This window comes from Ictidomys tridecemlineatus, unplaced genomic scaffold, assembly GCF_052094955.1.
Source record: "Ictidomys tridecemlineatus isolate mIctTri1 unplaced genomic scaffold, mIctTri1.hap1 Scaffold_474, whole genome shotgun sequence".
NCBI classification, from domain to species: Eukaryota; Metazoa; Chordata; class Mammalia; order Rodentia; family Sciuridae; genus Ictidomys; species Ictidomys tridecemlineatus.
Window position 1 is genome coordinate 26,300 of NW_027523079.1, and position 26,404 is coordinate 52,703.

The 26,404-nt window shown below is 48.7% G+C and overlaps 1 protein-coding gene across 18 annotated transcripts; it reads left to right on the forward strand.

The window, feature by feature from the left end:
• The first annotated feature begins 1,164 nt into the window (after nt 1–1,164).
• LOC144373742 (uncharacterized) lies at nt 1,165–24,740 on the forward strand. 18 transcript variants are annotated; one of them, XM_078036751.1, is made up of 15 exons: nt 1,165–1,619; nt 3,008–3,222; nt 6,288–6,496; nt 6,744–6,869; nt 12,188–12,375; nt 13,855–14,048; nt 14,285–14,490; nt 15,563–15,677; nt 16,979–17,094; nt 17,261–17,491; nt 18,570–18,684; nt 20,986–21,083; nt 21,249–21,365; nt 22,335–22,449; nt 24,369–24,740. In XM_078036751.1, the coding sequence occupies exons 4-15, from the start codon at nt 6,828–6,830 to the stop codon at nt 24,572–24,574; spliced, it is 1,743 nt and encodes a 580-aa protein (XP_077892877.1). In that variant the 5' UTR covers nt 1,165–1,619; nt 3,008–3,222; nt 6,288–6,496; nt 6,744–6,827; the 3' UTR covers nt 24,575–24,740. The 18 variants fall into 18 exon arrangements, with proteins under 18 accessions (XP_077892877.1, XP_077892870.1, XP_077892867.1 ...); XM_078036744.1 differs by lacking the exon at nt 1,165–1,619 and adding an exon at nt 1,788–1,888 and having other exon boundaries at nt 6,657–6,869; XM_078036741.1 differs by lacking the exon at nt 1,165–1,619 and adding an exon at nt 1,788–1,888.
• Nucleotides 24,741–26,404: the final 1,664 nt, after the last annotated feature.

The following is a 26,404-nucleotide window of genomic DNA, read 5'->3' on the forward strand; positions in this document are numbered from 1 at the left end:
TTAGGCAAATCCTTTCATCTTCCTCTGCACCTCCACCAACTCCCATATGTTCCAGAAAACATTTTATGTAGAAAGCTATTGTGTGCAAGTGTGTGTGTGTGTGTGTGTGTGTGTGTGTGTGTTTGAGAGAAAAAGAGGGGTAGAGGAACAAAATAGATCAGGAAAGACAATTTGTACCTGGAACTCCAGATTGGCATATACCATCAAGAAAATATTTTAAGATCCCAGAGTTTACTCCAGCACTGTAAAGCTTAAATTAAACACATTATTACATTTATATTCTTTTGTAGAACAAAGGCCAGATGTCCATGTCTTGATTCCATGGGTAGACATGTTCCACGACTCTATTAGATCAGCATTATTTTGAAAATTATTTGCAAGCATATTTACATTCTTTATCCAAATTACATTTACACAAGATTATCATAAGCACACAGAAATCTAAGAGAAAAAGCCAAATCTTTTATAATATATATTTTCGTAATATTTAAGTCCTTTTGAAAATCATATAGTATAATGCAGTGTCATTTATAAGATATAATTCCCCATTCATACAAGGATAATAGTTTACAACTATCTTCTTCAAATGATCAGAGTCAATGCTATAATTTTCCAAAAAACATTTTGAAGAGGAAAGAATACAGATAATAGTGTCACTGTTTATCTTGGGCCTGCCTTTTTCCTCTTAGCAATTTTGTCTTCAGGCTGCCTTCTTCTGTAGTGGCAAATTCTGAAGGCAGCAATCAAAGGTTTAAAAAAAATTACGATTAAACCAAAATATTAAGCAGAAGTGCCCAACCTCAGTAACTGTACATCTTACCACATCTGTTATCCTTGGACCAACCACAGCCAAGCACCAGAATGCTACACACTATAGAAGGGGAAGAGTAGAGGATAGAGAGGGCACCCTAATGTCTCTAGTAGTCATTCTCTTTTAGTTGACACTTCCTTTACCTAATACAATCAACTACCATCTATCTGATCCATACCGTATGCTGCCTCTTCGCATCCTTTTGGCCATTTGAAAATACAGGGAACTGAGTCATCTTTCCAGGTGACCTTAGTTATGGGATTGTATGGGGAACACTGGTGGAAGGTCAGGGTGACAGCAAACTCTTCGGGACTTCAGCAGGAAGGCTGCTTGGGGAACTGGAGGGCCCATCAGGGCACAGAAGCAGCTCTGGGGACTCCAAGGCCCATCTCATGGGGAGCCTGGGAAGCAGGGTCCTGGGCTTTCTTTCGGTTTAGTTTTTCTTAGGTGCTTAGTCCCAGTACCCTGGGAGAGTCTACCACATCGCTGACTGCACAGGGCCACCAGAGGGCAGTGCTACCCTGAGTGTCGTGCCTGCTTGAAGGAAGGTCCCACTTCCCGACCTGAGGCTGGGGGTGAGCTCACCACATTGCCCAGGAAAGCCCTCGCCCGCAGCTGGCTGTCCAGGAGGCCCTCGGAGGCGGTCCCTAAAGCCAGGGGAGTGGCGGGCGCCTCCCCAGGGCCCTGTCCTCCTGGGCAGCAGTCCCCTCCCCCTGGCTGAGGAAACCCGAGCATCGGGGCAGAGTCCACAGGGTCCCACGGCCACGAGGGGCAGCCGCAGGCCTCACACGAGGGGGTCTGTATCCAGGTGAGGACCCTGCGGCACCCTAGGTCCCCAGCTGGGGTGACAGCAGGGCAGGCGGCAAGGGCGCAGGGCCCCGCCCCCAGCACGCAGACCAAAGGGGAAGCGCCTCAGAGGCGTCCCCGGGAGACGGGGGCGGGGCCTGTGCAGGGCGGGAACTTTGAGCCGCGGTCGCAGGGAGCTCTGAGAGGGAGGAGCCCGGAAGTAGCGCCCTGGAGGCGGGGCTGCGGGTCCCGGATGGAGGGTGCAGCTCCCGGGATCCGTGACAGGAGAAGGTGAGTGGCCGGGAGCGGCCCCGGTCTAGGTGCCCACGCGAGGGGGGACCCGGAGGACTCTGCCGCGCCCTGGAGCCTCGGTACCGGCTGCCTGTCCCCTGGAGCCGCCGGGGCGGTCCCCTCAGCGCCCACCGCGGACCCCGCGGTCCCGGTTCTCACCTGAGGGCCCTCCTCCTGCTGTTCACAGCGGGTGGAGTTTGACCTACAGGGTCCTGTTCAGGACGCGGTGGCCTCAGCCGGGTGGCCTGCGCCGCGGACCTCAGAGGAGAAGAGGGGGCCTGACCCGCAGGCCCCTGGAGAGGGGAGGGGAGCCCAGGTGACCTGGGGGCAGGAGGCGTTTAGAAGGGAGACCCGCCCAGGTTTCAGGTGTCACTGACTCTGTGTCCTTTTGTTTTCCTGTGGCACCTGTGGATTCAGGGGTTTAAGTCCTGTTTCCTTCCTGCTCCTGGTGGACATGGGAAGAGACCCTGCGGGTTTTAAGGATTCAGCAAAGCAGTGCAGTTCCTGGAAGTGCCATGGAGAGAGCAGCGATAGGGTGGGCATCAGGGGAGGGAGTCCTGGGGCCCCAGGTTCTCCACTGTGTGTGAGAGAGTCGCCTGGGGACAGCTTTTGCAGAATGTGCCCTGGGATGATTCCCAGTGACGGCGGTTGATTGCTAAAATGGGTTGTTTGCATGCTTGGCTTCAGACACCAGCCTAAGCCTGATTCCTCTAGGAAACTCCAGGGAAATCACGAGGTGGACAGTCCTCTTGGACCTTTCGTTTTAGAGATGAGAAAAGTGAGCTGGCAGGGTTTAGGTGATTTTCAAAAGGGTATTTTAATGAAAACCTCAGTGTTTCCTGATGCATGCTGTTGTGGGAGATATGCTTCCATTCTCAAGTGACCAGGGATTTGTATTCAGCCTGGCAGAGATGAATTGAACACCTGTAAGGAATGTGAAGTAGCACGTGTTCTGACTGCTCAGTGTCCAGTTAAGTCAGAACCTAGGACACGTGAGTCTGTAAAAGAGCACAGTGTAAGAGGTTAAGGTTGCATTTTGCCTAATACAAGTTATTGAGTTGAAGTTGCATTTGATAATTTTAAAATATTTAAGGAAGTACGGTGTTTGGTCCGTTTCAGGATTTATTCAATAGAGTATCGGATGTTGTTTCTTTTGACGGCACTGCGGAAATGTGAGCGAGAACAAGTTGGAGACATCTTTCAGGTGGAAGCATTGCCTGAGGAGGAGGTCATCAAGTTGGCCAAGAAGCCATTTTGTGAAGCCCCTGTTGACTCAAGGCTTTTGAGGAAGAATTCATGTGTGGAGACTAATTCTTCATGGGCCTTTGCATTTGGTGAGTCACGGAACATATCTGAGTAGATAATCATTTACCAACATGTCCACAATAATCTCACATATTATGTATGACAGGTCATGGCTCAGTAAATATTACCATTTCCTTTTTTGCATTTAAGAAAACTAATGATGGCATAATACTTTCTTTCATTTTTGCCTTGAAGTACGTCAGTATCTTGACCAAGCATGATTGTTGGTAGGTAGGATAGCAAGAACTTGAACTCAGGGATTTTATTGTCATGTATCAATCTATTGTTTTTCATTTATTTCTATTAATATATCCAGGTTGGCATCCATTACATTTTTAGCTTTTGACTTTCCCACCTATGGGCACCCTGACAGCCCTCAACTCCCTGTAAGCACAGACAACTCTGTAAGGAACATGAGGATAAATTTCCCTGTGCATGTCCCCTTTTGAAACTGCTTAAGCACTATGTGGGTAATCTATAGACAGGTGGAATTTCTAGGTCAAAGTATGTATGTTTACTTCTTTGACTAAGCACTGCCAAGTGGCTCTTCTGAATAGCTCTGTATGTGGCCAGGATTGTATTATCTAACTTTCTAACTTTTGCATGTTGAGTAGATACAAAGTGAGAGGACACTGTTTTTGTTGGTATTTTTCTTTTCTTTCTTTTTTTTCTTTTGAGAGAGAGAGAGAGAAAATTTTAATGTTTATATTTTAGTTTTCGGCACACACAACATCTTTCTTTGTATGTGGTGCTGAGGATCTAATCCGGGCCGCATGCATGGCAGGTGAGCATGCTACAGCTTGAACCACATCCCCAGCCCAGTATTTTTCTTGATATCTATTCTGATGCTTTTCTTTGGGGTATTTTCTCCTGTGAAAATGGGCTTCCTCTGGATGCCTCTGCCCGTTCCTCTACTTGACCTTATTTTCTTCTTTTTTTTTTTATTTTTATCAAAGTGACTTCTTAATTCCAGTTTTATTAAAGACATTGTCCCTTGTTTGCATAGTCTATATCTAAAGCACTAGTCCTTGCATCAAGGCCCAGCTTGCTCTCAGCTGCCCCAGGAGGGGAACAAACTTTGTCAGTAGCCAAGAGACACCCCTACAGGGGCCACAGTACTCTGGTCCTCTGGTATCTTGCCAGCAGTTCTTCCCACGCTCAAAGAGGGTTTCAGACACTGAGTCAATGGTCCGGGTGGTCATTTGTTGCCTTCTAATCTCAAGTTGAGCTCCTCTGAGAGGTGATATTGAAATCCTTCTGTGTACCTGACCCATCATTTTAAATGATGTTCCAAGTTCACTTTTTGGTATATGTGTGGTTCTGGGGATTGAATCCAGGACCCTAAGCCTGTTAGACAAGTGATGTACCTGAGCTACACATTCAGAGACCCCTATAAATGTCTTTCCCCTTTGCCACAGGGTCTAAATTGCCAAGGCTGACATCAAACGTTCCTCTTGCCTCCCTGGTGGCTGGCATGACAGGCGTGCACCTGGGACTGTCACACTCTAGCCTGTAATGGGAACTCATGTGCCTCTGTCCAGGGCTGAGCATGGTTCTGCAGAGCTGTGCTCCAGGCTCCCTGCAGGGCTGTGGAGGCCTCTGCTGCCCAGCAGCCCTGGTGTCCTCTCCAGTGCTCCTCCCAGCCGAGGGCAGGCAGCTGCCCATTGCTGTAGGCTGACTTTATTTTCTTCTTATGGCACTCATACGTTCTCAAGAGTATGTTGGATTATTTGTCCATTACGAGTCTAACAGGTCCTCTAGAACGTTCAAACAATTAGTAAAATTCCTAAATAGTAAGTGAGCATGCACAGAAATTGGGCTAATGTTTTGGGAAGAACAATGTTGGATGATATATTCATGGCTTGAATATATCATCCAACATGAAGTTATATTTTATTATTTACAAAATAATAAAACAATGAAGCAATACCATGGGCTGAGCTAAAATATATCCCCAGGATCTTAGGCATTCTGATCATCTCTGGGTAATGAAATGGAAGTAAAGGTATCAAAGCCAATGATCATCTGTTTCCAATTTTCTGTGATTTGGTTCAAGTGGTAAAGTGGTGATATTTATTAATTAATGGATCAAATAGGTTCATAATTGTTTTAGAGTATAATTAGGTGCCTTCAAACTTTTGACTGTATGTGCACATTTGAGAATGGTTCCAGCCATTCTGTCATCCTTTGGGTCATTCCCCTTCTATGTCCTGTGAGACATTTTCTATGTGAGGCTTTAAAAAGAAGAGAATATTGTGTAAAGAAACCTTGGGATCTGTGCAGTATAAAATTGAATGGGTTAATTCAGAAATCAGAAATTCTATTGAAAGATATTTGCATGAGCCAAATAAAACCTATTTTTAGGCATCCTGGTGAAGACAAGGTTTTATCTTTATGTCTCATTTTCTATGTTTTGTTGTTGTTGTTGTTGTTGTTAGAATGAAATTCATATGTTGCCAGACCATTCTATCAGATGTGTAACTAGATGTCATTTAAATTACCCACTTTTACATGGTAGACATTTTTTAATGAACGCTGCCTGTCTGCACCTTTTTTAAAAACAGGACTGGGATCAGAAGCCCAAATACCAATGGTCAGCTGGAACATATTTTTCATTTGGCCTACCTGTCAGTATTCCCTGAGGTCATCTGTGCAATCAGCTTTGTTACTCCTGCTCCCTCACTGGATTTCATAGAAACCATTGCTATGTATCGATCAGGGACACAAATCCCACAACATTGCGTTCTTTGAATATCCAGAGTCCCACTTTTCACTTTGCCATGCCTGAGATCAGCAGAAATATTTATCAGCAAATGTGAGATTTTCAAAGATCCAATTCTATGTGCTCCTTTCCCAAAGAGCCTTAGGCAGGGATATAGCATACATAAATATTAAGTAAAGGCCATAGTTTTTAAATTGTCATCCATTGAATAGTTGACACATGTCTGAGATACTTTTTATTTTGGAGAAGGTATTATTTAATAGGGAATTCCAACAGCTACGTAATAGTGAAATGAGAAGTCTTGCATCCATTTAATTTTGTTTCTGATGATTTTTATGTGAAAGGATAAGATACTTCCTTGTTCCCTTGCAGATGTTGCCCACTTCTGTTAATGGATGCGGGGTGTCACCTACTACTTGCATATCTGCATGTTGGGCTTGACACTGCTATCGTACTTGGTAGTTGGCAGAAAGTCAATACTGAAGTTAAGTTCTTGTGTTCTAGCAGCAGAGCTGAAGATCCTTGGTGTGCCACATTCTGCAATCCATGCTGCTTTGTTCATGTTCCTTATTGACTTCCTGGTGAGCATCATGGTCTTCTGGTCTTGAGAATGGCCAAGCATTGCACTGTGAATGTGGAAGATGGGCATGTGGAAGGCTCCAGGGAGGAGGGATCATTGATCATGTACTCTAACCCATGTGCCTGTTTAATGACCTGCTTTTTTTATTTTTGGGTTTTAAGGGAGACACTGCACTCAAACACTTCTGTGCAGCTGGGAATTCAGGCTTCTGCTTCACCTTTAAGTAAGCATTAATGATTCCTTTCCAGAAGACATGAGAAGAGAGAGTGAGCCTCTGATATCATGCAGGTTCCTTGCATTGCCCATGGGCTAGAGGAGAGAAGAGTTGCTTCATGAGATTTGATCCCCTTTTTCCTGAAGAGTTCCACACAGAGGTGAGTCCCCAGCATATTTAGACACCATTTCAGACCCCTTTGTTGACGGAAATGAATCAGAGCCCCTGATGATGTGGATGAGCTAAAGATGGATTTGCTATGAATTTTCTATTTCGTTTCTCAGGGCCTGAGTCAAGCCAGCCTTTGTGCTGTCAGCACATGAGCTGCTGGTCAAATGTGAGGAAGTGGTCTTGCTTTATGAAAAGACCACCCTGATTCAGTGAGCCAGAGGCAATCTGCAGTACCTGTTTTCCTGTAAAGGCAGATTGCTGTGGATGGCCTCTGGCCTCATCATGCAGCCCTGCTCAGAGTAGGGGATTGAGGATCCAGGCAGATCCCTAGTTCCTTTTAACCTTTATTACCATTGGGCCACCCCAGGGTACTTGGACTGTACCTGGTCTTCTGGCCTGGGTCAGGGGATGTGAGGTTTGGAATCCCCCTCTGTGGCAGGATCCCAAGGCCCCCCAGCCTCTTGAGGGCAGGCACATCCTTCCCTAATTGTGTTAGAGGGGGAGACTTTTCCCACCCATCCTCATTCATGCTCATCACACATTTTGTAGCTTGACACCTGAGGACCTTTATTCATTAACTTAGTGGTTAGTGGTGATGGTTGCTAAGACTAAATGACTCTTTCAAGGTTACATCACTTGTATGGTAGGGCTAGAGCATGGATCTTTCTAATTGATTTCATGGGACTCTCTCATGGAAACTGTGACTGCCTCCTAAACACACACTCTACATTTGGAGTGTCAAAATTCTTGGCACTGCCTCCTTGGAAAGTGTATCTTGTCTTCTACATGGGAATTTCACAAATATTTTCCTTTGGTTTGTGGAGGTCATGCAGAAGTGATTTTATTTGAAATAGCCCAAACAAGAAATACCAGTTGTCTTTTTCGCACATGGATATGTGTAGTGAACACCCCTTTCTGTGTGCTTGCATGAGTTGCTCCTTTGAATTTGTTGAAGAATGGTTGGTGGGGGAGCAAAGAAACGAGAGATGGATATCAATGCTTGTCCAGTATTCTGAAGTGAAGAATGTATTGAGGATGTGAAGGCTTTTCTAGCCAGTTCCTATGGCTCACTCAGGGATCAGTCAGAGGATTCTGTCTGGTAGACTCTTTAGAGTAGATGTCAAAGTGGCCTGGTCGTACCCTGTCCAGGACTGAATGCTGAGCTTGAGTGGAAGCTTCTTGTCAGTTCAAGCATTTCCATGAGTCTGTCCTCTGTTCTCTTTGTTTGTTTGTTTGTTTTATTTTTTCAGTTTTCAGTGGACACATCTTTATTTTATTATATGTGGTGCTGAGGATCGAACCCACTGACTCGCGCATGCCAGTCGAACACGTTACCACTTGAGCCACATCCCCAGCCCCCTCTGTTCTCTTTTTTCCCAGCAGTTTCTAACAGGAAAGGAGAACAAACATTGAAAGTACGGTGATTGATTATTTATACCAATGTTATTTGAATCAACTTTGTATAATTCAAAATTAACTTTTTGCTAGTAAAATTTCATATGTTGAGGAAATATTGAAAATATTGGGGTTGGGGGATGAGGATGGGCAAATCAAATATTTTTGAGCACCAAGACCTGTTTTTTTTTAACTTAAATAATAAACTGCCAGAGGACCACACCAAGTAGATATTTCCAGAGACAGTGGGAAGGTAGTGGCACATGAGGAAGGGAAGAGCTCTCAGGATGGGAAGAGGGGGCCGCTTCAGGACTCACTGGGCATGGCACGAGGCTACTGGCCATGATACATGCCTGGGCCCATTGAGTGGGGCAGATCCATGCTCTGTGTCCCTCTACACTCCTCTGTAGCCTGTGTTGGCAGCAGATCAGGGAATTGGGGTCAGAAGTGCTCCCAGTAATATAGGCACCAGCCCCCAGAGTGTGTTCCTAGCCCTTTCCCCACCTGGCCTGACTTGGTGCTTGTGTTGATGCAGGGCTGAGACTCTACAGTCATCAGAATGTGTCTGTGGTCCAGATCCATCCTGCATGGCCAACATGCTCAGACCTTCAGCTGGGTCCTAGGCCTGCTACAACCAAACTCTGTCAACTGGGTGGCCAACCACAGAGGAAGGGCCTTCCCTCAAGCTCCAGGGGCTCAACACACTAGGTGTTGGGCGGTCCCACTGCCAAAACACCTCACAGGTTCCTAGGGGACTGTCTCCCCAACTCTCCCAGCCCTTGCCCACTCTCCTATTGCTGCCCACGATCTGTGGTTCCCATATGGGCATCCCGTCCTGGCTCCAACCTCACATAGCTGGTATTCCCCAGTCTTCCTGGTATCTGGGTCCAGACTCTTCTCTTCCTACAAGAATATCAGATATTGTATTTGGTCCCAGTTGAGGCTGTGTTCCATCATGTGAGCTCTTAGCTTCATCACTGTGCAAAGACTCTTTTTCCACACAAGTTCGCACGACTTTTGGCTGGCTAAGAATTTTCAGGCGACACTTTTGTAATGAGTACACTTTCCTTCCTTCCGATCTCTCCCCAGTGAGCATTCCTCACACCCTTGTCCTAGTTCTTTTATGGCAGTTTCCCTCCTTATGGCTGAGAGGACCTAGTGACACCTGGATTCACACGTTCTCCTTAATCACCAACACACTGCAGAATTCTCCAAAGGGCCATATATGCTCCTGGAAGTTGGTGGTGGAAATAGTTCTCCATCCATTAATCACTAGTCACTCACTAATGTCCTTGTGTCCTTGACAAAGGCTCTCCCTTTCCTGGTTTTCCTGAATAGAAATCCTCTTGCATCTTGGATGAATAGGGTTATACATTGTGCAGAGGTTGTTGGTCCACTGAGCATCTTAGAGACTGTTCTTTATGGAGCCTAATGATCCTCATTGGGGAATGAGGCCAGGGTCCTAACTGTGGTTAGTGTGAGGACACCATGGGTTCAGAAGAGGGAAAGAAGGACAAGGGAAACTCAAATGTCCCTTCATGGCCCCTGGAGTTAGAGGACTTACCTCTTTGCACCTGGGATCAGGAGACCTCATTTCCTCGAGGACATGCACACTCAGACGTAAATCTTGAGTGTGGGTTCCTTTCTGGGGTCCAGGGCTGTTGTTAGCCACCAGGAAAGACAGTGCTCTCCATGCTGAGTGGAGCCATTTTTGCCAGGAAAGGGAGCCCATGGTCACGCCTTGTGCAAAGCATCCCACGCCAGGGGCTCCCATCCCTACATTCCTGTCCTGAAAGGAAGCCACTCAGAGGCAAGGTGGGTCCAACCACCTCCCATGTGTTCACTCAGCACTGTGTTCCGGCATCACCCCAGTTAACAGTCTTGATGGGATTGGACGTGGCTCAGAATGTCACCCTCATGAGCTCTACCCTGCTACAGCTGCAGTTCTGCAGTGGGAGAAACTCAAAACCTCGAAACACATGCACATGAAAGAAAAGAGCAAGAGCCAGAGCCCAAACAGGCCAGGTGTGGCAAAGACAGCTGGAGTGCCTAGATTGGGACTCAGAATTATGTCAGTGGGGTGGCATTGCTGCTGGCACCAGCATGATAACAGAGAGCCAGCCCTGCTCAATTTGGGGAGCAGTGTGTTGGGGAAGGCAGCAGAAATTGAGAGGCAGGATTGAGTTTGGACCTAGGAGGAGGTTGGGTAAAAGGCCAGTGTGGGTTGGAGGGCCTGGGCAGATAGAGAGAGGCCAGGGCACACCCCAAAGCCTGGGGACTGCACTTGATGTCCAGGGTTGTGAAACACTGCCTCCCCTCTTACTCACAACTGAGAGCAAGAGGCATTGATGAGTTCAGTTTGTGTGCAGCTGCATCCAAGGTGGCTTGGCTAGGTACCTCTGTTTCCTTGACTCAGGAGGCTGGGAGTCCAGGCTCCACTGAGTCTCAGCTGGGAGGATCAGAATCTGAGTTTATGCCTGTGTTCCTAGTAGGATCCATGTTGGCTGAGCCTCAGTGTTTTTGTAATGAGAGGATGGGTGACTGTCATGTCTTTATCACAGGACATACTTGCTAAATGGATTTGTTTGCTCTGAGGAGGAAAGAGAGGGGGGAGTGGTGCTGGAGACAGGGATGCAGACAAGGGTCATGGACTTGGCATAACTCGGTCTTGGAGATGATATCCCATCACCTGTACCCACTTCAATTCCCATGAATCAGGAGGCTGAGCCCCCTTGAGGTGAGGGGTGAACCGGTTCTGGGCAGCAGGATGCTGTGGTACCTCGGAGTCTCTGTGAGACCCCAACACTAGACACACTTGGCCCTTTTGAAATCTTAGGAGAAGCTTTGGGAAGTTGTAAGGCAGAGGGGAGCAGCCTCTGCATCTCAGTGCCCTCCAACTTGCCATGGTGTAGAGAGGGAACTGCAGCCAGGATAGGACAGACATTGGCCACGTCCCTGTGTGGGACACAGGCGTGATTGAGTTAGAGTGCATTATTTTTCTCTCTCCTTCTTCTGATTGCCCCATCTCTACATTTGTGCTTTAGCCACCTGTGAGTCCCATCTCTGGTTTCAGAGAGAATAGAGGGTGTTATGGGCCAATAGACACAATAAACCCTAGAGATTAGATGCTACCTTACTTTCCAGAAAAGATTGGGCACACCATGAGTTGCACAATGATGGGACCAGGGTCCAAAAGCTGCTGAGAGGGAAGGACTGGTTGTGAATGCATTTTTGAAGGCTCCAAGCTGGAACTCTAGTGGTACCAAGCAGGGCAGATGCTGGTGGGGATGTTTGGGTAGTTGTTGGTGAACACATGCGCACCTGAGATGGGTAGGCATGGAGGAGAAATCAGCAGCCCATAGGGCTTTTGAAAGTGGTCTTATGTGAAAAGAGGCTCAGGTATGGGCACAGGAAATGACATCATTGCCTTGACAATGGATCAAACAGAACATGGAACCCTGGTATCCAGGCACCCACTTCACTGACCAAGCCATCCGAGCTCATTTGGTTGGAGAAACTGGAGTGAGAAGGATGTTCCCCTGTCCTTGTAAACAATGCCGAGCCTCAGGCTCCCAGGAATCTCAGGGGGGCCAACTAGCCCTTTTGTGGATACACTGGGTGAGGCTTCATCTTAGACGCCAGATCCTCTGGCGATTGTTGCAGAGGAGCTCAAGAGTAACAGTGAGTAGGACAGGGCAGGTGAGCCCAGCAGGCCCTCTAGTCTGATCCCTGATGAGTGGCCCAGGACTCCTATTCTGACTGTGTGTGTGTGTGTGTGTGTGTGTGTGTGTGTGTGTGTGTGTACTGATGGGAACTGTCCCATTGTGCTTTGACTCTAGTGTATTGGCACAAGTCATTTTTCTGTTTGTCACCATTTCCATTTTGAACCCACCATTCTTGGTCCCAACCCAGGGTGAAAATGATCAAAACACGGAGGAGCCCTTCAGCATACAAAGCCTTGAACCTTACAGGCAGGACCAGCTTAGGAATGAGCTCCTGCCTGACATTGGTGGGAGGAACCTACATTTCAGCAGCAACATGGGGTTAATCTCCTGGGATTTCATCCCCACCCAGCACGTGCTGGATCTCTTGTTCCCAAGGTAAGCACCAGACCACCAAGCCCAAGTGTGTAGCCCCCTCATGCCTGGGTCTTGGGGCTGCCATGTACCTCTCAGGGACCCAAAGGTTTGTAATACCTAATGAGATAGAGGACCACACTCATAGTGGAAAGTCAGCCCCGAATGGGACGAGTCCTGGAGGTGCCTGCCACAGCCTTGCAAGGGCAGTGAACTCCCCTCTGAGGGAGAGAAACCATCCTGACTCCAGCTGATCCACAGAGGTCCGTGGAGCAGTCCCCACACCGGGCACCACAGCTCAATGGTGTGCACTGAGCTCATTCCCAGGTGGACTCAGCGAGGCCATGTGGTCTTTCTGGTGTGATGTTGGCTTCGTGAAGAACGTAAATCTGTGCCAGAGGCGTCTCAAAACTCGGGCCTTGGGAAAAGCACTTTTGGATTAATAAAGACGTTAGTTTCCATAGTGGGACAGAGCATCCTAGCTGGGACATAGCTGGACAGGGGCTTTGGACATGGCAGCTCCCACACCCAGAGATATGTGGGAATCAGCAGTTTGGGCTCATTCACTGATGAACACAGAGAAAGCACCCACTGTGTGAAGACACGTTTCCAGTCATGTTTCATAATCCAGTGAAAAATGAGGTGCAAATGACTGCCATTGTGTCCCTTTTCATGGGGGTCAGGCTAAAACCGCAGGTGCCATGAGTACATATCCTACATGTGAATGCATTCCTGACTCCATGAGGCATAACTGCACGTTGTCCTCTTCAGTGACTGTGGTGGACCCCTGGACCAACTTCAACATGGAATGGGCTTGGGGTCAAGAGGGTGGGCTCCTGTTTCCACAATAGGGACCTGCAAGGTGATTTGACTTGGGAAGGCTGAGGAAAGACTGCTCTCCCCAATTCTGTTTTCTGCCTGCAGTGTAAGGTGTGGGGCTTCAACAGTAGGAGGGGTAAGGCGGGGAGTTGTAGGTAGTCATGGTCCTCTGGGAGAGCCCCTGGGACAATGGATCCCCCCACACCACACCTCCCTGTCCTCCCCCAGGGCCACAGAGATGTGGTCTGCACTCATGGGAAAAGAGAGGTCCACTGCTACTCAGGGGGACTCAGTGAGAGCTCACAGAGAATGAGGTAGCACTGCAGCCCACGCCAGGGGAGGAGTTGTCTCTTGAGCCCTGAGAAGAGTGGGCAGGAGGACAGACACTCCTGGAAGGTGCATTACAGGTTGGAGAGCAGGTAGCCAAGAGGAAGAAGAGTGTCAGGCCTGCCAAGAGGAGGGGAGAGCTGGTCAAACCATGGATCTAGCGCTCCTTCATTGAAGGTTCTTTGCCTGTGGCGACCTGTCCTGTCCCTGCCTGTACAGCCACTGTGACTTGTCTGGGGTGGACTGGTGTCTTCAGAGCCAGGGAAGGTTCAGGAGTGTAGGGTCAGAGGTTTGCTCTGGAGGCCGTGGCGAAGGCAAGGCCAGGGTTTTGCTGACTCCACACCTGCCTCCCCACAGTGCCTCACCTTCCTTCCTGGGGACCTGGGTGAACTTCTTCATCGAGGCTTCCCATCAGCCTCCAGGCTCTCTGAGTCTGCAGCTGCTGCTTCCGTATATGTATCTCTTCCTGGAGCACCAAGCACACCACCTCCTGGCCCCAACTGAAGATGGCATATCAAGCCAGGCAGAGCCTGAGAGCCAGGCGGACTATGGTGAGTACCTAAGGGTATATGAGGAAAGGTCCGACTGCTGTCCCACTGCATGGAGTCTGTATGCCTGGTGTTGTGCTGGAAATTAGGATAAGCCTTTGTCCACTCAGGAAGTGACCCCAGTCTTCAAAGAGGTCCTGTGTGGGCTAAGGGCCTGAGTTCTTCCTGGGAGCAGGGGTATTGTCTGTCTGTGCGAAGGTCAGGGCAAGGCAGTCATGTTGGCATCTTTTCTCCTCTAGCTACAAGCTCAGTTCCTGTCACGGCTCCTAAGCCAACCCCAGAGCCAGAGCCTTCTCCCTGGGAAGGGGCAGAGCTGGAGTCCAGGACATCAGGGGTCTCCACTCAGTACTCCCCACGGCCCCAGTACAACAGGCGGGTGAGAGGCAGGTGCCTCATTCACGTCTACCTGGAAAACGAAAGGACAACACAGTATCAGAGCATCCTGGTGAGTCTTCGAGCAGGGGAGTCTCCTGGGAGCCCATACTGGGGAAGACCGAGTCCACAGCAAACACCTTGGACTAGGCCTGTCTTCTTGAGCTGGAGCTTCTGGAAGGTCAGGAAGGAGAGCAGAAAGTGAGGAAGAGAGAGGCGGGAGAGCAGCAGCATGCCAGGTCTGGGTGCGAGTGGGCCTGCGTGTTTTGGGGTGTGCAGGTCAGAAGTGCAGGAGTGAGTGCTGGGTTCAGAGGAGGTCAGAGAAATATCGAGGGTGCAGGCCATCCTCTACTGACCTTGGTATTGAGGAGGAGTATATTGAACCATGGAGGTTGAAGCAGAGGAGTTGGAAGTCATTTTCTTGTGTGTGAGAGGGGATATGTTGCTGGTTGAAGGGAAGGGAGCCATTGTAGAATGATTAGGGTGGGTAGGTGTGGGTCACAGACAACTGGGGGCCTTGGAGGGGCCCATTAGTGTCCTAGTTTGCATGTATATGAATAGATATTCAGCGGCTCTCTCTGCAGAATTTTCCTGGGTGTGGAGTATCCATCATGAGACTCTGGTGTCCACCTCCAGGGGAGCCATGTTGAACCACTGCACCTGCTGGGTCCGAACCTCCTGATACCCCAGAAAGCACTGACACTCTTGAGCCCAGCAACTTCCATGCCTATCATTAAAGAGTCCTAGTGTGTGTTGTGCCCTGGCTGTCAGGACCAAAGCACCTAGGGTTTGTGCCTGGTCCACACAAAAATGCAGCTGCATCCCAGACCAGAGCAGGGATATGGAAGTCCACTGGACCATTCCTCCCATATTGATGGGACTAGAGTGTGTCTGTACAAAGCCTTTTGGTCCTTATTCCCTTGTCCCTGTAGGGCATAGCAGGTTGAAGCAAACTTTTGTACCAAGATTGGACTAGAGGCTCATAGGAAGACCCCACATGATCACATGAAGGCCTCAGGTAGCAGGGTATCAAGATGGTGCCCTTGTGTTGAGAGCTCACTTGTCTCTGATTGTCCTTGAGCACTGTCCTCTGGGTAGCTACTCCCAAATTCCCTCTCTGATGAGCTTTCTCCAACCCTGCTCAGGTGACCTGCCAGGACACGACTCCAGTCATCATCCGCAGGACCTTAGATGCACACTTGCTCCAGCAGGAGGATCCAGAAAACTACGAGCTTCTGCAAATTGTCTCGAACCATCACAGTAAGTGGAACCATCAGAGGGTAGGGAGCAGTGAGTCACAGTGGGCTCACGATAACTGGGAGCCAAAACACAGTGTGCGTTGGCCCAATGCCCAGGAAGAGTATGGTGGGACTTGTGCACAAAACAAAGTGTAATGATGGGGCATAAATCTGCAGGTTCTTCATGTTCCCCAGGGGCTGTGGACCTGCCTATCATGTTTTCTTTCCTTGGCCTGAGGAGGCATTGCAAAGCTATTATCCACGAGGGGCCAAGAAGAGAGGCTTCTTTGTCTTGTGTCAAAGAAGACAGACAACCACAGGGTGCCTACTTTGGCAGCCTTTCCTGACCTAGATGAGTACATGAGAAAAGCAGTTCAGTGAAGAATCATTTCTGGCTTCCAATCTTTCTATTCACTGCAAACTGAGTCCATTTAGGACCAGAGGCCATTTCTAGAGAGAAGTGTGTGGTAGAATAGAACCCTCCACAGCTTGTAAACTCTTCTGAGAGAGAGAGAGAGAGAGAGAGAGAGAGAGAGAGAGAGAGAGAGAGAGAGAGAGAGAGAGAAGAGGGGAGAGGGGAGAGGGGAGGAGGAGGAGGAGGAGGAGGAGGAGGAGGAGAAAAATGAAAATAAGTTGAAGGAGGAGACAATGAATAAGAAGGTCAAGATGACTATAAGAAGAAGCATGAGAAGAAGATGAAGAAGAACAAGAACAAGAAGGAGAAACACAAGCTGAACAAGAAGTATAACAATAAATTGATTAAAAATGTGAATGAGAATTATACTCATGAGGAGGAAATGCAGAAGTGGGGAACTCAAGAGAAATATATTGCTCTGGATGCACAGCCCTGCTGTGGACATCCTCCACCCACGCTCAACACACCTCCAAACCATACCCCTCAAATTAGTGTAGCCCTGTATGAGTGGATGAATCCACTGGCAAGGTGGAGGCACCCACCATCAAGTGATTCCCCCAAACCCATGTGATCATTGCTGCAGTGGGGAGAAAACCTTCAACACATGAGTTTTGGGGACCAATCCAGATACAAAGTCTAGCTGTTTCTCATTGGTGGGTCCAACGTGAACTAAGAGGTTCTGGGGTGCGAGGGGCTATTTCCTTGAATGGTGTTCCTGTAGTGGACCTCCTGTGCATAGAGGGTCCTCAGGGAGGAATCAGTGGGGAGTCTTTGGTGGAACAGTAGCTGGATTTGGGGGCTCTCAGGTCTGTGTGTGAGACCTGAGCTGGCAGAGGCTCTCAGTTTGGGATGTTGGGTAGTGTATTCCTTGAGTGTCACCTACCACGCCTCTGCCCCTGCCTCTCCAGAGCTGAGGATCCCTGCTGATGGGAAAGTATATTATGCCCTGGATGGAGGAGTGAATTATAATTTTCTTCTTCGGGAAACAGATGCCAGCAAGTCGTTGAAGGTCAAGCCAAAGGAGGTAAACAGCCACCTTTTTCAGTCTTTACTCCTGGTGCCACTCCACATCCTCCAAGGGGACAAGAACCTCAGGTTCTGGATGGATGTTGCAGAACGCCCACAGAGCCAACTTCCAGGCTGGGTGGGGTGCAGTTGCTGGGTTTTGCTGATGTTGTCATCCCCCACAGTTCTTGGAGCCTTCTGTGGCAGTGGCATCCAGGATCCCAGCAGCTGTGAGCAGCAGCTCTACAGTGGCTGCAGGATCATTGCCCCAGGCCACCCAAAGCAATGAGTGGTGCATGAGAAAAGTCACCAGTAGCAGCTCCTCTCTGCTTCACTCCAGCGAGCAGGTGGAAGACAGCCGCTTTGTTCACGTCCTCCTAGAGGGACAGAGCCTGAGGGAGACAAAGCGCATCCTGGTAAGCCCGACAGCAGGGCTGCCTCCTGGGTGTCCACACAGTGGAAGGCAGGAGACACAGCCAACCCCGGGGCTGTGGTGGGAAATAGAGAAAGGTCCGTCTTAAGGGCTTGACTTGAGGAGGAAGAGCATCAGCATGCCCAGCTCCAGCGGTGAGTTGGCCTGTGTACTGTGGGTTTTGCAGGCCAGAAGTGCAGAAGGAAGTGCTGTGGACAGATGAAGGCAGAGATATGTCCAGGGTGCAGGCTGCAGTGCCTACAACTTGGTATTCTCAATGAGTGAGGTTGGAGCAGAGGAGGTGGCAGTGACTTGTCACATGTGTAGGAGGGGATGTGTTCCTGGTGGCAGGGAAGAGAACCTCCTTAGCATGACTAGGTGTAGGAATTTGGGGTCGGGATCACCTGGGGGGTCATGCCAAAGCTTTGGAATGTCAGCCTTTGCATGTATGTGAATAGGGAGCTAAAGGGGTTCTTGGCAGAATTTCTATGGATGTGCAGGAGACACGCTAATGCTACAGGTGTCCAGCTGCAGAGGAGACATGTTCAGTGACTGCCAGTGCTGAGTCAAGTACATCATTACAACCAGACTCGCACCGAGCTTCCAGAGGCCAGGGCCTCTCAAAGCTATCATGAAACACTCAAGTGCACACTCTTGTATCTGAGTCTGTTTTGTGTAGTGGCATAAAGGACCAAAATTTTCAGTGCATTTGCCTCTTCCACCCACAAAGGCAGCCTGCATCCCAGAGCACACTTTGTGTGCAGATCCCTTGCCCATTGATGCCATCTCAGTGAGATGAGAGTGTGTCTGTGCATAGGCAGTTTGGTCCTTTGACCTGAGTGGAATGTGGCTCCCCAGGGGGAGGGGAGATGGCAGGTACAGGCAGATATTTGTACCAGGATTGTTCTAGTAGCACATTGCAAGAACCCAGGGGGTATATGGAGGCCACACTCAGGTAGCAGGATAACAAGATTGTGCCCTTGTATATGTAGCTGAGATTTCTCCTGAATGTTTGACCACAGTCTTCTGGGTAGCTCCTCTAAAAGCCATTCTCTGATGATATTTGTCCCACCCTGATCCAGGTGACCTGTCAGGAGATAGTGACAAGCCTCATCCACAGGGCCTTGGACCAAAATATGTTGCAGCATGAGGATGTGGACAACTTTGAGCTGCTGAGAATGATGTCTGAGAATGAGAGTAAGTAGGACAATCAGACAGGGGGGAGATATGATCCACAGTGGGCTCAGGATAACTCACAGCCAAGAGAAAGTGGACCTTGGCCCCAAAATACCAAAGTGTGGTGGGCCTGGTGCAGGAAACCAAGTGCAGTGATGGGCGTGTCCAATGTGGAGGGGCTCAATGAGGCCCCAGGGGGCTGCTGGACCTTCCTAAATGTGTTCTCCCCTGGACCTGGTCTGGCAATGCAAAGCTAATATCAATGAGGGCAAGGCAGAGAGAGGCTCAATCCATCATCAGTTTGGTTTATGGCTCACTGATAAGGATGCCTTCAAATGAAGAGGAGGAGAACATGGGTCCTGATTGGATCAGCATTGCTGTGGACGGAAGCAGCACAGGTTCTGATCCATGGCCAGGATATGAGAAGTCCTGCCTACTCAAGAATGTCAGGATTGCAGCAACTGGGAACAGGACTCAGTGAAGAGGAAGTCAAGGCCAGGGGACAGCCTCTTTGGGTTCTTTTGGGAACAATTCCAAGTCCTCTGTGCCTGGGTGCCCATCTACTGAAGATATCAGAATGGCCAGGTTATTATTCCTTCCAGCAACAAAGAAGGGCTCTGAAGAACGTAGGCCACAATGCTGAGCTGTCCACAATGCTAGTGCTCTTTCCTTTTTTGTGAGCCAGACACTCCTAGCCTCCACCATCCCAGCCTGTCCACAATAGAACCCACCATCTGTCGGGCACGTAAGTGAGTTTTCCCATTTTCACACACCGCCTCATTTGGGTTGGCTCTGTCTCACACATGAGGAAGACTGAGGTGCAAGGAGCTGGGCAAGGGGCAGTGTCTGTGAATCTCAGGGACTTGGGAGGCAGCGCAGGAGGATGGGGATTTCCAAACAGCCTCAGAAACTTAGGGAGACCCTGTACCCAAGTAAAAAGGCCTGGAAATGGTCTCAGTGCTTAGGTGCCTCTGGTTTTATCCCTGGTAAAAAATTACGTCAATAAGAAATTACCAAACTGAGGATCTACGAAGATGATTTCAGAAACAGACTTTCAACCCAAGCATCAGTTGAGAGCAAGCTCCAGACCAGGGGAGGTTTGTGTGTAACAGACGTCAAAAGGGAGGACTACCGGGGGCCTGGAACCCACTAGGTGTGATGGCATCTATGCCTTATGGCAGGAGGGTGGCAGTGATGCTGGCCCTCTCCTAGATTTTGGAAACCTTGTTTTCATTGGGGAAGCTTTATGGAGGTGGAATCTATTTTAGCAATCCTGGTCCAGATGAGGTGCTGACTACCACAGGTAGAAGCCTACCCAGAATGTGGTGTCTGTTATCCAGTCTTTCCTGACTGTGACAATGACAAAGAAAGGAAGTCACTTGTCTTTGGTCTTGGTTTCACTCCCGGCCATTGATTGAGAACTGATTTCATCTTGGACTACTGAACAGAGGCTGCATCTGGGCAGAAGAGTGTGATAGATTTGAACTCTTCAGAGGACGCCCCACCATTGCCAGAGAAAGAAGGAGAAGGAGGAGGAGGAGAAAGAGACACTCCCGAGTGGGTAGAGGATCACACGATGAAGATCAGGAGGAAGAAGAAGAAAAAGCAGGAGGTGAAACAAAAGGAAGGGTGAAGGGAGATACACAAGAAGAAGAACAAGAAGGAATCATGTAAGAACAAGAAAAAGACCCAGAAAGAACTACAAGAAGATGCAGGACAGAAAGAAGAGCCAGAAGTAGAATAAGAACCAGAATACAAGTACCAAGCAGACAGCTCATGATGAGAAACAAGGGGAAGGAGAGCGAACCTAGAAAACAATAGAATTCTCCAGGGCACCACCCTGTTGAAGTCCTCCCATGTCCATGCCCAACACACCTCTGATGGATACCACCTCCCCTCTGCGTATTTATCCATGAATGGATTCATCCAGGGCAAGGGGATGAATTCACCCACCATCCAACGCTTCCCTGAATGCCCATGTGTGAGCATGGCTGCCCTGGGGAGAAAGGCCTAAGCACAGGAGCCTTTGCCAATCCTGATGCACAGCCTAGCAGTGTCCCTTTGGCAGATCCAACCTGCACTGAGAAGTTCTGGGGCCCAAGGTGCTGTTTCCATTGCCAGGTGCTCTTTTGGTTTAGAATCCTGTACATCATCTTCTCCAGGGAAGAATCACTGAGGGAGTCTTTGGTGGCACTGTAGCTGGATAGGAGGGCTCTCAATTCTGGTGCAGGCTCGCCCTGGCGGAGACTCTCAGGGGGTGTGGGTGTTTTGTGGTATAATCCTTGAGTGCCACCTAACAATTCTGTCCACTTCGCTCTGCAGAAATCAAGGTCCCTGACCACTCACTCGTGTATCTGTCCATGAATCCGGGAATAAAATATTTCATCGTGAGGAAACGCCCCGAAGTCAAGGGAAAGGAGGTAAACACCTACCTTATTCAAGCTGTACTTGTACTGCCATTCCACTCCCACCTGGGGAAATAAGAAGCCTCATCACCTAGACATATGTGCTAGGAGCCCATAGAGCCAACCGATAGGCTGGGTGGCTTTCTGTTTCTGGGTTTGCTGATGTTCCATCCCCCACAGTTCTCAGAATCAACCTGCAAGTCCTCCAGGCCGCTTTCCCACAAGCAGGTGGGAGACACCTGCTTAATTCACGTCCACTTAGAAACACAAAGTCCAAAGATGGCCAAGAAGGTCCTGGTAAGCCTGGGAGCAGGGGTGTCCCCTGGTGCTTACACCTGGGTGGGGAGCAGACACTGGTCCAATACCATGGAATACTCATGCCCTCTTGCATTGGAGCTTCTGGAAGATCAGGAGGATAGATGGGAATCAAGAAGGGAGAGGTCAGTGTGAAGGGCTGGAGTTGAGATGAGGGAGAGCAGCAGCTTGTCCACCGCCATGTCTGAGGGAATCTGTGTGTCGGAAGGCAGCATGCAGTCCAGAAGGGCAGAGGCGGGTATGGGTGACAGATGAGAACAGGACAGGACCCAGGTTGCATGTTCCCCTGTATGGGATGTTGACGTCTATGGAGGACAGCAGTGTGAGGTTCTGCATGTTCCTTGAACAAGGAGCTGAGAGGGTCTCTCTGCAGAGTCGATATGGATGTGGAGCAAGCACACTAAATGTCCAGGTAACCCAATGACCACCCTTGCCGGATGAGGTGCCCTCCTACACCCCAGCCAGCACTGAGCCTCTGGAGGCCAGGAGCTCTCGTGACTGTCTTTCGTCACTTCTGTGTGTGGTCATGTTTCTGGGTCTGTTTTTGTCCCTGGAATCCAGACCAAAGCCTCTCGGTTTTGTGCCTAGGCCATTCCCAATGCCGCCTGCATCCTCGGGCAGACCTGGGATCTTGGAGGCTATTGTCCCATTCCTCCCAACTTTTGGGATGAGATTGCATCTGTATGCAGGTAGTGGGGTCCTTTCACTTCGAGAGGAGTGCAGCTCCACAAAGAGCAATGGCAGGTCCAGGAAGTCCTATGTACAAGGATTTGGCTAGTAACCTATGGGAAGAGCCCGCCCGATGAGCAGGAGGCCAGCTTCAGGTAGTAGGGTCATGGATGTTGCCCTTGTATTTAGAGTGGAGGTGCCTCCAGAATGCCCCTGCCCACTGTCCTTGAGTAGTCACTTCAAGGCCCATTTCCTGAAGGCCTGTCTCCCATGCTGCTCCAGGTGACCTGCCACGATAGGGCTCCTGTCGTCATCCGCAGGGCCCTCGAGCTACACTTGCTTACTCAGGAGAAGCCGGAGGAATATGAGCTGGGCCAAATCATCTCTCACCGTCAGAGTAAGTGGGACAATCAGATGGCAGGGAGCAAGGGTCAGGATGTGGACTCAAGTTAACTCTTAGCACCAGAGTAGTCTCTGACCCCCAAGAACACTCCAACAGGGTGTGTTTGGGCTCGTGCACAAAGCCAACTACACTTCTGCTGGTGGAAGGTCTCGAGGTCCAATGGTATACCCCAGTGGATATTGTGGCTCCCCACCAGGTGCCTCCCCTGGACATGAACAGGCATCTAAAGCTGACATCAGTGAGGAGTGAGGAGGAAAGCCTCTTTCCAGGAGCAGTATGGTTCTGTGGTCTGGGATAGGAGTGGTTTCAGAGGAACATGGGAATGCATGGGCTAAAGAGGGAACTGGCATTTTGTGGATTGAAGCAGTAGGATTGAAAGCCTTCTGTATGATCAGAAAACCACTGCCTGGGCAGAGCATTGCCAGGATTCTAGCAAGCAGTAACAGGATGAAATTGCGAAGAAAACACAGCCTGGGGGACAGCCTGAATCATCTGTGTTTGGGCAAATTCCCTGGTTGTCTGTACCTGAGTCCACCTGCCAAGGAGTGATCACAATAGCCAGGTTATGATCCCAAATTAAAGTCAGAGGAGGGCTTCCTGAGCACGTAGCCACAGAGCTCATCTGATAATAATGCCAGCACTTTTTCGTTGGTTGATTGGTTGGTTTTTTGTGAGCCAAACACCACAGCAGCCATTATCCCAGCCTATGTATGCTGAAGACCACCATCCCTATGAGTTCTAGGATCAATTTTTTCCTATATTAACCTACTGTTAGGTTAGTAGAATCTATGGAAGAGGAAGTCTGTCTGGGGCCTTGGTAGCCTTAGAAATTCATAGCAGAGATCCCCACATCCAACCCAGAAGGGATGGAGAACAGGCTCTAGGTTAGAGGAGGGTGACAGGAAACAGGTGTTCAGAGGAAGGAGAAGCTGGCTGTTGTATTCCCCCACCCAGGGTCATGACACCACTGGGCCATACACCGTGTTGGAGGGAAGCATTCCCTTTGCTGGTCTTTGGAACCATTGTTCTCAATAGGGCAGCATTTGGAATGTGGCCTCCATTCTCTGAGGCTGGTCCACATGGAGGTGGGCTCCACCAACACAGAAGCATGGCTCTAATGTGGTATCTGTGCTGGGTAGCCTGTCCTCACTGTGGCCATACTTGAGGAAAATAACTCAGAAGAGGAATCCTAGGCATTTTTCTCCGGGTTTCATAGCTTTCTCTTTGGTTGTGCACTGAGGCTGTCCATAAAGCTCTAGTGTGTGGCAGTGGAGAGTGCCTCAGCCCTTGCCACAAAGGCATAGAGTGAGAGAGAGGGAACGAGGCTGGCAGAGAGGGAGAGAGAGAAATGTGGAGAGGAGAAGGAGGACCTCTAAATGGAGAATGAGGATTCAGTGGAGCCAATAGGAACAAGGTATTTTTTCCCAGGGCACAACCCTGTTTAGGTTTTCCTCCAACCATGCTCAACCTTTCTTCCAGTCCCTCTCACCTCCCAGTAGAGTATTCATCTTGAATAAGAATTTCATGTTGACATCAGAGCACTCACCATCCAATGCTTCCCTCCAAACCCACCTGTGAAGGTGGCTCATGTGGGGTCTGAATCTTCGGCACAGGAGCCTTTTGTGGGAGATTTCAGATGTAAATCTAGTGGTGTGCTTTGGCAGATGCAAGAGGACCTGGGATGTTCTGGAGTCCAAAGCCTTTGGTAGGAACAGACATTAGGTCTGTTGAAGTGCTCTGCCTAGTTCTTCCTCAGGGAGGACTGTGGAGGTGGTCTTTGTTGGTATTGGTGCTGAATTGGAGAGCTCCCAGGTGTGTGGCTCTGACCTTTTCTGGCACAGGCTCTCAGATGTTGGGGTGTCCTAGGGAGCACCTCCTGAGCCACCTTATTTTGTACACCCCTCTCTCCCCAGAGCTGAGGATTCCAGCGCAGGCCAACGTATTTTATGCAAAGAACCCTCACACAGAATCCAACTTTGTGCTGAGGAAAAGGAGCCTCTCCCAAAAGAATGATGAGTGGATCCAGCCTCAACCTCCCTCTCATCCTACAAAGAAGGCTGCAGCCCTCCTGAGGATGCTTGCAAAACCATTCTGCTGCTGTGTGCCTGGGCGGGGCTGAGGCAGCCCAGGAATATTTACATTGATTACTATTTGCTTCAAAGTTTGAATCTATAGTTTGCCATTGTCCTTGACCTTGTTTAGTAACACAGTTGTTAATCTATCCTGTATTTGTTGTTTCCATTAATATATTATTATTTTAAAATATATATGTTTTTGTTACCTGATCTACAGTGATGATTTGAGTATACTAAATGTTGCAGTGATTCCTAAAGGACACATCCAAACCAACAGGAAGGAATGTTTCCTTGTATCAGCAAGAAGTTTGTTTTTTAGGAGTTTGGCAGATGGCATTATCTGAGTCAGTTTTCCAATGGGGGCAATGAAGTATTGGCTATCATGGTACAAACAGAAACAAAGACACACAAACACACACTAGAGAACACACACACACAAACACTAGAGCACACACACACACACACTAGAGCACACACACACACACACACACACACACACTAGAGCACACACACACACAATGAGAGATAGATAAACTGTTGGAGTTGGTCTCTTCTGAAATACTTTGGAGACATGGTTCTGATTTCTCCCATTTTGGAGTATTTTCAATTGCATAAGGTGTCCTGCAAATGAATCCCATGTCTGAAGAAGACATGCATGTGTACTTCCCATGCCACTTTCCACATAACCCGAAGGTCATGTCATGTAATATTTTTCATGGAGCTGTGTTTTGACTGTGAACCATCCCTTGAGGTCAGCTGTGGAATTTTCCACTGGTAGCATCACAATGGGGATCCACTCTTTGGATTTGGGGATATTTCTGATTTTTTTGATTCAGATTGGAAAGATATATATATATATATATATATATATATATATATATATATATATATGATTTTTGATCAAAATTGTGCATTTGATGATAATGAATGCCATGCATCTAGGAATCTGTAGACTCTAGACAATGAATGAATGTCTACTGTTGCCTGGACTATTCTGCAAAATCCTGTAGCATTTGATCTTGTGTGAGGGCTTCATAGGGCTTGCAAAAAGTCCAGGTCAGATGGTCCTGCATGAAGTTTAGCTCCTAGTGGTCTCCTCCACAGCATAAATGCCAAGGAGAAACCCACTTCTACACAGAAGATGGGAAGCTACCTTATGAAGGTGATCGAAGGTGTTGGACCCTCTTGCTAGGACTCTTTTTCTATTGGGCCAGAACTGTGCTCTGGATGTGCTTGCTGAGAAGAGCTTGGAATTTCCTGACTGAAGCAGTTCATGCAATCTGCTTCCACTTGCAGGAACAAAGTGTGTTCTTGTTGAGCACTTTGGGCTGTCCCTGGTTGAACTAGAGTGTCAGAAGCACTTGTAATGATTGACATTCATGGTTTCACATTGAAGCCTCTGTGCCATCTGTCAACCACTGATGGCTGCAAGTGGGGCCCTGCCTTTCAATGAGTTTTCTGAAAAAGTAGGAGTTTTGAAGAACTGATCTTCTCAGCATTCCCCTTGCCTCCCCAAGTTGGGTGATGTCAATTATACAGACTTCCTTGGGAGCACACATTTTATATTGGGCTGGAATTGGACTCTGGATGTGTTGCTGAAAATAGCTGGGGAATGGGAGAAAGAAAGCTGTTTGCTGCAAGAAATTTCAATTTGCTTTGTTGATTAACTTTGTTGTAAGTGAGCACATGCTATTTGTTTTCTGTGTGACCTAGAAGATATCAAAAGTGCTTCTTACAGGTGACAGGCATGCTTTCACATTGAATCCTCTGTGCCATTGATCAAAAACAGTTCACTCATGTGGGTACCTGCACTTCAAGTGAATGTTGTAAACAAGTGTGACAAATAGATGTCAGTGAGACTTTGGAGAACTGAT